Source organism: Corvus hawaiiensis, chromosome 21 (assembly GCF_020740725.1).
Source record: "Corvus hawaiiensis isolate bCorHaw1 chromosome 21, bCorHaw1.pri.cur, whole genome shotgun sequence".
NCBI classification, from domain to species: Eukaryota; Metazoa; Chordata; class Aves; order Passeriformes; family Corvidae; genus Corvus; species Corvus hawaiiensis.
The window spans coordinates 1,040,663-1,051,339 of record NC_063233.1 but is presented as its reverse complement, the minus strand read 5'-3'; the positions used below and the strand labels follow the sequence as shown (position 1 = coordinate 1,051,339).

Sequence of the window (10,677 nt, the reverse complement as noted above, 5' to 3'; positions counted from 1 at the left end):
TGCCCTGTGCAACACAGGAGCTGCAATGCCAAGGCAAGAGGCTGCATGAGAGACCCTCCCATCCTTCCAGAGCAGGGATCTGCTCCCACTGCTGGCCCCGTGCTCTGACCATCCATCACCACAGTGTCTCCCCACATGTTTGCACAGTGTCCTTCTCTCTGCTTCATCCCACAGCGACGACAGCCTCGAGAAGGGGTGGCTGCCTCAAGCCCCACACCAGCCTAGCAAAGGCTGTGCCACGGCTGTGCTCTGGCCAAGCAGCTGCTGGTAACCAGGGTGGCACAGCAGGACCCACAATCCTGGGATCGGGGAAAGGCTCATCCTCTATATCAGCACAGCCTCGACATGGTGCGATGGTGACGCGCCCTGCAGTATTCCCATGCAGAGTGAGGGAAGCAGTGAGCCCCTGGTGCTGCGGGGAGAGGAGTGGGAGTGTGGGCTGCACAGCCCTGCTTGTTTTTTCCTTGCTTTGCAGCTGAAGAGAGGAGAAAAACTAATGAAAACAGAGCTCTGGAAGAAGCGCCAGGCCTGGAGTGGCTTCCGCCCCGATCCCCAGCAATTATCAGCCACATGCCAGATGTTCCGACGCGATGCCAATGTCAGAGAAAATAAATCTGTGTCAGGTTCAAGGTCCCTGCCGGGCCGGCACGCAGCGGCTTGCGGCCTGCCGCACGAGGCAGGACAGAGCTGCGGGCCGGCCGCGGCCGCTTCCTCCCGCCAGGCATTGTTCCCCTGGGAAGCCCTGGCCTCACACCGGCCACTTGCTATTTTTGCAGCAAGGTGCTTTCGGGGGTAAATACGTCCCTGCCGGCCTTGGGCACTTTCCTCTGCGCGGGCCCTGGCCAAGGCTGTGGCCTGGCTCCTGCAGTGGGCGCGCGGCCACGGTCAGGGCCAGTGCATGGGCCGCGGTGCAGGCCTGGCTGGTGGCACGAGGGTGGAGTTGGGAAGGCCACGCTGAGTGGCCGCACAGGCACCGGGTGTGGCCGGCTGCAGGCAGCCTCAGGGGTTCCTGGGGACAGGGAGGAGGTACAGACAGGTGACATTTTGGAGGCCACAGCACCTAGGAGGGAAGGATGAGGTGGGTCTGGCTTCCAGCAGCACGGGATATGCTGGGGAGGGGATGTTCAGGGCTGGGGATAGGCCCCAAAGCTGCTGCTCTGATGCAGTGCTGTCCTGGCCAAGGGAGCAGCACAGCTCTGTGCCCTTGATGGGCTCAGGCACTGGCACATCCGTCACCAAAGCTCTGGCTGTTGGCTTGGAGACTGCCCTGTCCCATCTCCTTTCCTCATGGCCACGGCGCAGCCGGAGCCCACAGATCCACACCACCCGCTGTGGGCCGCAGTATGCTTTGGCTCCTTGCTGGTGCTTAGCCTTGATGCTCAGCAAAGCATATCTCCTGCTCGGATTTTATCTCCATCCACTCAGCTTATCGGCGCGGGGCAGCCCTCCTGCCTGCGCCACGTTCCCGGAGCGTGCCTGCAGCAGGTGTGGCCAGCACTACTGTCTGCCAAACGCCGCTGCCTGCCCGCAGTCCCTGACTCCAGGGCCCACGCCGATAATGCGCGCGCGGCGAGGACTTTGGCGATAGCGTTCCCATTGACATTACCTTGTCCCCCGCATTCTTCCGATGCCACACACGCCTTCGCTCGGGGCGCAGGCGGCCTGGCCATGGCGGCGGGTGCAGATGCTGTGCAGGCAGCACGGGGAAGCGCTGGTGGTCTCCTCCCGGGGGGACTCATTGAAATATCAGTCACATAGTTCTGCATAATTGGGACTTGGATGCAGCCTCTCTTTATGTTTCCTCTTGGCAGTTGCCAACAACATGAAGCACTCCTGGGTCAAAATGACAGCCTTTTGTTTACTATTCCTGCTTATGTGCCTCATTTTCTTCAAGGATAAGAGCTCTTTATAGGAATCTTTATTGTGATGAGGTTAGCAGAGAGAAAGATTTCTCTCCAGCTTTCTCTCTCTCTTTCACAGCTGATTAGCAGGGTCGGCCCACGAGGACAGTGATGTGGAGCACAGACCCAGCACTCGCCTCAGGGTCCCCCGAGCCATGAGCCATCCTCTCCAGCACAGCCCCAACCTGCTGGCCTCCCAGCACCCACCCGTGGCACCACTCCCCTCCTACTCATGGCAGGCTGCAGGGAGGGGATCCACCACCCCAATAAAGGTACTGCAAAATCCAACTGACCCCAGAGGCTTGGACAGGAGCTTACCCACAGCACACACCTCCTCTCCATGCTCTTACAAGCCCAGCCATGGTGAACCATTCTTCATCTGACCCCTGCAGTGGTGACCAATCCCACCAAACGCATCTGCACTTGGCAAACTGAGATGTGAGAGACTTGTGATGGACCAGACAATGGAGATCCACCAGTCTGCTCCACTCAGAACTCTGGTTTTCAGGTATGAACTCCAAAAGGACAGTGACTGGGTAAGGGATAAGGAGAGATGTGGAAGCAGTTGGTGACAGGATGGGGAGAAGCTCATGGAATAGACACGAGCAGGGTGGACATCAATGGAGAACCTTCCCCAACTCTGGAAAAAGCCCCATGGGACCATCCCAGCAGATCTTTCACCCACTGCTGGACTGACTGTGCTGCTGCAGGGAGGTGACCCAGCTGACCCCACAGCCCTGTCCCAGCCAGTGCCCATGGGGTGACACACTCCTGGGAACAGCCACTCCTGTCAAGAGGAAAGCAGCTTACCCTTGAAAGTTACTTTGCGAAGGTCAAGAGTGGGACTGTGACAGAGCAGCCTGACAAACGCATCTCCCTAAGTCCTTGGGCCCGATAATGTATGTCCCATGCAATGTTGACACTAGTGATCCACCAAAGATCAGGTTAACAAGTTTGACGTTAGTGACAGCGTGATTTGTTCCGCGCTGGCTCTGAATTCATAGAGCCGCTGGCCTTCGGTGATAAACTATTGCGCCGTGCACACGAGGCTGTGGCAGTTGTCACCCGCCAGAGCACCGAGATGAAAAGGAAGCAGAGCTCTAATCAAAATACAGTGGTCAGTAGGGGTTGAGCTGAAAATTAAAAGGTGCTGGTACTTTTCCCACTCCAGCCTCACTTTCCAGGCAGCACCTCATGCCAGCACGGGGTGAGGGGAGAGGCTGCCTTGTCACCTCTGTGCAGCTCCAGCTTCGTTTGAAGGTGAGGACAAACCCATCACCCCACGTGCACAGAGCATCCTCTGCCACCTCCCGGGGAGCCCCACCACTGCCAACCTTCAGGGATCCCTCACAGGGAATAAATCCTGGGTGGCCCGGTGTCAGAGCGGCTGGAGCTGCTCTGCGGACATCGATGTAAATAAGGAAAATAACGCAAGGAGAAGGCAGGAGGCACGAGAGCACTCGGCGGAGGAGCAGGGCAGCGCGGGATGGAGGCGAGGCCCCGTGGGAGGGAGCAGCAGAGCGGGGCCGCTGCTCACCTGGAGCTGCCCCTCGTGGCAGCAGCTCCCGAGTGGGCCTTCTGTGCACTCCCATACGCAGGAGCATAAACATGGAAAGTGCTGCTGAGGCTTTTAACACACACCCACCTCGGCAAGACAAGGGATTGCTAAACCACTCCTGCAGTTCCTCACTCCAGAGCGCGCTCCTCAAGCATCTCCAGTGCATTTGCTTGTTTGGATTGCACCTCCTCCTGCATGCCCTGCTCCTGCAGCACCCCATGGTGACAGTGACCCACCTGAACTGCTGCATGTTCTGGTCACCCCAGAGATCAGAATCCCTCGGTGACAGCAGTGCTGTGGCTGTGCTGTGCACGCAGGGGTGCAACAACCAAAAGGATAAAACCCATCCTCCTGCCTGCTCCCCTGGGACCCAGGAAGGAGATGGGGACCGCCACGCACCCATTGCTCAGCAGGGCCCAGAGTCCATGCAAACCTTCACTCTTCCATTGTCTCTATTCCTGTCACCCCTCAAGGTGCAAGTTTCCCCACCCAACCCTGCTCTCCGTTGAGGCCACTGCCAGTCCAGGCTGTGGCTGCTCTGGGCAGGGCTTGTGCCCTTATCCCAGTTCCCAGCCACAGCAGCAGCACACAGGCCTTTCCCACACCCACCAACCATTCCAGAAGCACAGCAGCAGGCAGGCTGGGGCTGCAGCTGCCACCCAGAGCAGCGCTGGGCTCCCCACCCTCATGGTGCCCTCCACCCTGAGAGAGAGCCGCCACCGAAAGGGGAAGGGACAAGCAGCCAGGAGACACCAGCAGTGCAGAACATTTCACATTTATTAGTTCATACAGCTAAACACTCACTAAACATGCATTCAACACTTATTGGTCACATTTCCACAGGTAGTCAAGTCCCAGAGCAGAGCAGCGGAGCAGGGGCAGGTCGGGCTGACACGGACCCGCCGGCAGAAACATTCATTTGGTCGTAGCGCGGTGAGGGGGCAGCTCCCGGTGCCCATTCCCCCCCGGGTGCAACAGGGCCAGACACACCCTCCTGCCCCAGCCCTGGCTCTGAGTGTGCCAATGTTCACCGTGTGTCATGCCGAGGCAACATCCTGCTTCCCTGATTTACACAAGGGATTGTGGGAAAAATGAACGGGAGAAACCACTTGGAACATCACCAAGAAGGATCCAACAACCAGGACTGACCCTCTTGGAAACATCCCTCAAACCAGCCAGGGGCTGACACCAGCAGCAAACCTGACCCGCTGCCTCCCCAGGCTGCCCATGACTGACACACGAGGAGCTGCGAGGTCCTGTGAGGTCCCAGGTTACAAACGCAGCCTCTGCACCAGGACTGAGCTGGAACCAGGCCTGTGGCTTGATGGGCACCAACAAAACCCAAACTGCCATGGGCCACAGCCTCCCCAGGGAGGGACACTGGAGCTCAGCCTCAGGCACGGGACACACAGCAGTGACAGGAGCCAAGCCCCAGCCCACGGGAAGGGAAACGCAACTCCAGCAATCACAGCCTCTCTTCCTCGCTGGCAACAGACACTGGCAGTATTTAGTTTTTCACACAATCCCTTTGAGATGATAAACAGGATGTCACACGAGGTAGTTTAGTTATGGAAATTGAGTCAATAATGTTATCAACTATTACAAGACATTTTATAAATTGAAAGAAAACAATGAATCACAAAAGGCTTTGTTAAGGTTGATCGTCATCTGGTCTCAATTTCTGTTTCTTTTTGCCCTTGGGGGCATTTCTTCCACTGAACCGTGTTGCTTCTTTCACAGACTTGTCAGAGGGCAGCTCACAGGAGCTATTTTTAATTTCTTTTTTCAAGGGAAAGACACTGCCTGGATTGGCCCCCCCAGCTTTTTGCAGGGCTGGTTTAAACTCAGATCTGCAGATCCTGGCTGAGGGTGCTGGGAGGGGGTTTCAGCCCTGCAAACTTTTGCTGACTCTCACTCAGTGCTGGCCCTGTCTGTGGCTGGGACCATTTGGACACTCACAGCAGCTGTAACCCCGCCAGAGTCACACACCAGTGCCTTTCTCAAATTGTCTGGCTGTGCCTACCACCATAGTGAGAAAGTTGTACTGATGAAAATTAAGAATTCATAAGCAACAAACAAAGTACAGAGCACTGGAACTGGCTGCCAGGGACACAATGAGAAATTCCTGTTTCCCCTTTTCCATGAATACTGAAACATATTTCACACCAAAGGCAGAGGGATGAGGCAATGCAGAAATAGAGCCCCACAGACAGAGCTGGTCCCCAGCTGCCAGGTGGTGCAAGGGCACAGCCTCATACAGCCCCGTGCACCTTCGGGATGCTCTGCCCACAGGACCACATCTGAGCCTTCAGCAGGCAAACTTCCCACAGCCAAACCCAAAGCTTTTCCCCAAAATCCCCACATGGGACTTTGGTCAGCTCTCAGCGGGTCCTCCAGACAAGTCATGAAAGACGCAACTGTTGCAACATCAAAACTAGGGTTTCTCTGGGTCACATTTAAATACTTATCCCTGAGCTTCTGTGCATTGAAACAACACACCATGAACACAGAGAAACACCACAGCTTGATACTGATAGCTATGCACTCCCCTCCATTTACACATCATCTACAACTTAAAAATTAGTTCCATACTTTAACTAGTTCCCCAAGTTTCCCCCTTTCTCCTGCCTTTCATGTGGCAGGGATGATTGCCGCTTATTATCCTGAGAAATAACAACATTTTCACAGACACCGAGCTTCATAGTTTCAAATCAAAACCAAGAAGGAAGAAAGAATGAATGGGAAATAGCACATTCACAGGAGAATCTTTTTTTTTTTTTTTCCTTTTTTCCTTTTAAAAAATGTAGTGAAGATAAAAGAAATTCAAGGGGTTTTTTTAAAAGTTGGTTTGAAGGACAAGACTTAAACTCCTTTACCTGAGGTGGCTGTGGGTCTGTGCAGAAGCCTGAGGAGCAAGGGCAGATCCTGCTGGCACAGAGGGGGACGGCAGCAGAGGCACTCGTGCCTCTGCATGGGTGGGCATGGGGCCACCAAGGACCCCACCAGCAAGTGAGAGCAGCCCAGGAGCCCTGCTGGCACCCCTGGGACCCCTCACTCTCATGGGCGCCCACAAAGCAACACCCCAGCACTGGGAAAACGGGTGGTACTGGGGTGGCAGCTGCCCTGTGCAGGTGCCTTGCAGCTGGCAATGCCACTGACCACTGGTCACTCTGAAAACGCCCTCTTTGGCCTGTGCGTGATGGGAGATGACAAAAGGTTTAAGAATTACAGAAGGATCCAGAGCCACTCCCTGATGGCCCAAAGCATGCAGTGCCTCTACAGGAGTGAGAAGATGAAGGGCACTGGCACAGTTCACAGCTGAGCAGCATCCAGTGCCCGTGGGAAGCGAGGGAGCGCGAGGTCCGGCTGCAGCAGCTCTGCCCAGAGCCCAGCAGTGCTGCGGACCCCTGAGCACCCTGGCTGTCCCTCATCCCCCTGCCCTCTTGCAGGGCTGGGCATGCTGAGGACAGGGACTGGCTACTGACCCACACTGAGGGGTCAAGGCTCAGCCCACTTGGCAAGAGCCTGAGCTGAAGTGGAAGAGAACTCACTGACTTTCCAGAAGGTTCTGTTGAGGCCCTGGGATCTGGCAGTCGCGCTGGGACCGAGCCCCGTGAGCAGTGACCCCTTCCAGCTGCACCACGGAGCGAGGGCTCCTGGGCAGCCTCCCCTGAGCATGTGAGCCTGAGCACTTCAAATTTGTGTTCCAAATCTCTGTTCGGATTAAAAGTAACTCTTCAGCTCTCTATCTGCACAGATGCTTTGAAGGAGAAGAGGGGGTCAGCCAGCCAATTTATCTTTCAAATCGGGGATAAAAATTGACTTGTCATGGCAGAAAATTCTACCAAAGACTATTATTGTTGATTGATTTCTCTATGACAGAAGGTCAGATAAGCAAGAGCAGATAGATACCAAAGATAATGAACTTCCCCCTACTAGCATTAAGCACAAATAAAATATGAGTCCCTGTAAACTGAATGTTACGTGAAGAATGGAACAAAAATTCCAGCCTTTCCAGGGTGTCCTTCAAACCAAATTCACAAATACATCTACCTAACGTCTCTACGTCTCTAGCTACATTCCTACCTTCTCATAATACCTGAGTTTGCAATGCAACACATTCACATTACCCTGTTTAAAAAACACAAGTCATTAGAGGACTTGGTGCAGAAGATATCAGGAATGACTGTCTGGTGATTCCGTCTGGTCTGTTTGCTGCTTCCTTACCTGTCAGTTCAGGAAGGATTTTCTACTCCCATAGCAAATGGGTATTTGGGAACGGATACTGCTGCCAATCAACCTTTGTAAAATTTGCTTTCGACAACAGAAAGTGGAACATTCATGTCCGTTTGTCATCATAACTGAATTTAGGTTTTTGGTTGTTGTTGGTACAGCATTAGTTTTGGGACGATATTTTGGAAAACCACAGATTACTCAATAGATTACTTTTGTTGGATAGCTGGCAACAAGATGACTGCTTTTATGTACACTAATTAAAACACTTATTCATCAACAGATTATAATAACTCAGTAACTGTAGAATAAAATCACTCCTATGCAATTTTAACAATTCCTTGAGTGTATAAAACAGCAAGCCAGAAATAACCCGTAATAAAAAGATCATATCAAGCTATTTGGAAATTAAACTTAAAAGCTGAGAAATACATTCTAACTTAGAAACAGGTAAACTAAAATCTTCCCCTGAACACGTGAGGTATCGGCTGTATGCAGAAGGCTTTCCTGAGAATACACACGTGTCTCATTGTACTGTCAGAAAGTAAATGAGATTTATGGAACCACCTTTGGATGTGAAGCTCCATCGAGCTGGGCCCAGCAGCTGTTACCCGTAACATCCTGTTTAAATAATGAAAAATGAACAGCTATGGACTTTTAGAAAAGGGAAACCATTGAGCTGGGAGATGCCCAAGCGGGATGCTCACGATGAGGCAGCAGCAGGGCCCTGCCGCGCTCTGACCGCAGCCATCGGCACCACCACGGCCTGACCGGGACGTGCCAAACCAGCAGGTCACAGCCTGCCTTGGGCTGCAACCCAGGGAGCACCCGCTGGGCCAGGGGGAGGGAGGGAAAGACGACTTTGGTGAATGGGATTTTTCTCCTGCTCACCATCACATTCATGCACAGCAGCTGCAGCCCGGCTGAGCTGTGCTCGCTCTGTGCCACGCAGCTGTCACCAGGGAAAGACAAGAAGGTAGTGACTCATCCTTCCTACCCTGAAGGAACAAAAGTTGTTTCCACCAATATTTTTAAATCAGCATTCAAACAGTTACTGAGGAGCCACCTTGCTAAGTGAATGCCAGATTTACATCTAAGGAGGCAGGGAAGGAAATCCAGCCAAGGCTGTCTAGGAAAATGACTGAGTCTTTGAATATTAATTCCTAATGAAGGAGAGGAGAGCAAGAGCATCTCATCCAACCTCCCCACCACGAGCAGGAAATCAAGAGGTCACTCAAGAGAATGCCCAAGTTTAGCTAAACACCAGCACTTAGCAATCACTCAATCAGTTAATCAGCTGTCATTAAACCAGTTCTCCATCTGGAGTCGTGGGGAGCTTGCGAGATGGAAAATCCAAGCCTTGCAACGCCTAGAACACAGCAGGTCGCCAAGCACAGCAGTAATGTTGTTTTTCCTGGGATTCCACAAGGAACAGCACAGTTCTGGCAGGATATAACTATGGAACATCCATTCCCTGAGTCCAGCAGAGAAAGCCATGCCAGAGGACACTGGAGTCCCTCCCCCCACTACACAGGGCCCATTTAGCACAGCATACATTAACTACTCCCAAAACGGGGATTGCTTCAATGCAGAAGCCTCAGGAGTCAGGTACCATGCTGGAGGAACACACTAACGGGGGCAATCCTGCCTCTTCTCTAAGTAGGATTTTCCTGCTTTTGTAAACCTAAAATGGATTTTAAGGAAGTGATGATAAAGTCCTTGCAGTTCTCTAGCAACAGTAGCACCTTTGTGTAATGCCAGGAGCCTGTTATGAACCCTTGAACACAATTTCAGAGAAATTGGCAGGTGTTGTGGCAACAGTAAGAGGGCAGCTGGCCAGGAGGGGCTGGGGCAGACCCCACCTGGAGCTCCCCAGATGGGACAGGGCCAGCAAGCCCCTTGGAGCACTGCCATCCCACTGAGAAACCTGCAACTGGAAACCACCAGGGGAAAAGAAATCAACTGCCTAGACGGACTTCTCCTTCTCCACTCCCTGCCTTTTTAAAATTAAAGAAAAAGCTTGGCACTTCTCTAGCACCCACTTCTCCAAAGTCGTCCCTTTGGGATACTAACAGCTCTGTTGACATTTGCTCTCTATGACAAATGCTTTTGGATGCAAATCATGGAAAGAGCAGTTCGTGAACAGCATCTTCTCTTTGAGGTAGTCTAAGTCATCTCGGTCCCCAGCCCCAAATACAAAAGAACTAATCCTAACAAACACTGTAACATTAAACATCTTCACATTCTGTAAACCGCTGGAGAATGCATTTGCTGCATTCTTACAGAACCATGTGCATCGTGTTGAAGATCATACATTCAACTCTGTCGTGAAATAAATATATAGGAAAAAGAGTAAAAAACCAAAAACAAACAAAAAAAAGATTCTTGCTACACGGGCAGGGAGGCCACTGCCCTGTCTCCTGCCTGGATGGCGTTTGCCCCTCTCCCGGGGTGAGCCAGCTCCCGGCCCGAGGCTCAGCATAAGGCACCGGCCGGGGCCAGCTGCGCTCACTCTTTGCTCACGCTCGTCTTGCAGGAATGTAGAACGGCCTTAAAAAGGAGAGGCAGCTGCTCCAGGGGGACATTCACCATTTTTCCTGGTAAGAAAGAAACCAGAATTAGCAGCCACTCCTGAATCAGATTTCAGAGACACCTAAGCCAGCAGCACTGGAGATGATTTTACCTTGAACTTCTCACAGAAACAGTTAATCATCCTACAGCTACATCAGACATTTGATACTCATTTTGACACAATATGATTTATTATTTACCGACAGAAAGCAAAATAAATGGGCAAAGTTAGATCAAAATCATTTCTCCACAATGGACCAGTATTTACAGAAACTGGAAAAGACTAAATCCCATCTCAACCCAAAGTGCCTTGTTGATCTGCATGACTAAATTACAAGAGCTACTCTGAGATTATTATCTAGTTCATTATGATGAAGTAGGATGAAGCATATGGAGCCTTGACACAGGGAGGCA

General features: G+C 52.4%; 1 protein-coding gene across 4 annotated transcripts in view; it reads right to left on the bottom strand.

Moving 5' to 3' along the window:
* Positions 1-4,218: 4,218 nt before the first annotated feature.
* The window catches only part of NR6A1 (nuclear receptor subfamily 6 group A member 1), a 76,837-nt gene continuing 70,378 nt past the window's right edge, over positions 4,219-10,677 (bottom strand). For all 4 annotated transcript variants that reach the window (XM_048325374.1, XM_048325375.1, XM_048325376.1 and 1 more), the window contains one exon: positions 4,219-10,289. In XM_048325374.1, the coding sequence (XP_048181331.1) occupies positions 10,201-10,289 (89 nt within the window). In that variant the 3' untranslated portion in view covers positions 4,219-10,200. The remainder of the gene's footprint in view (positions 10,290-10,677) is intronic.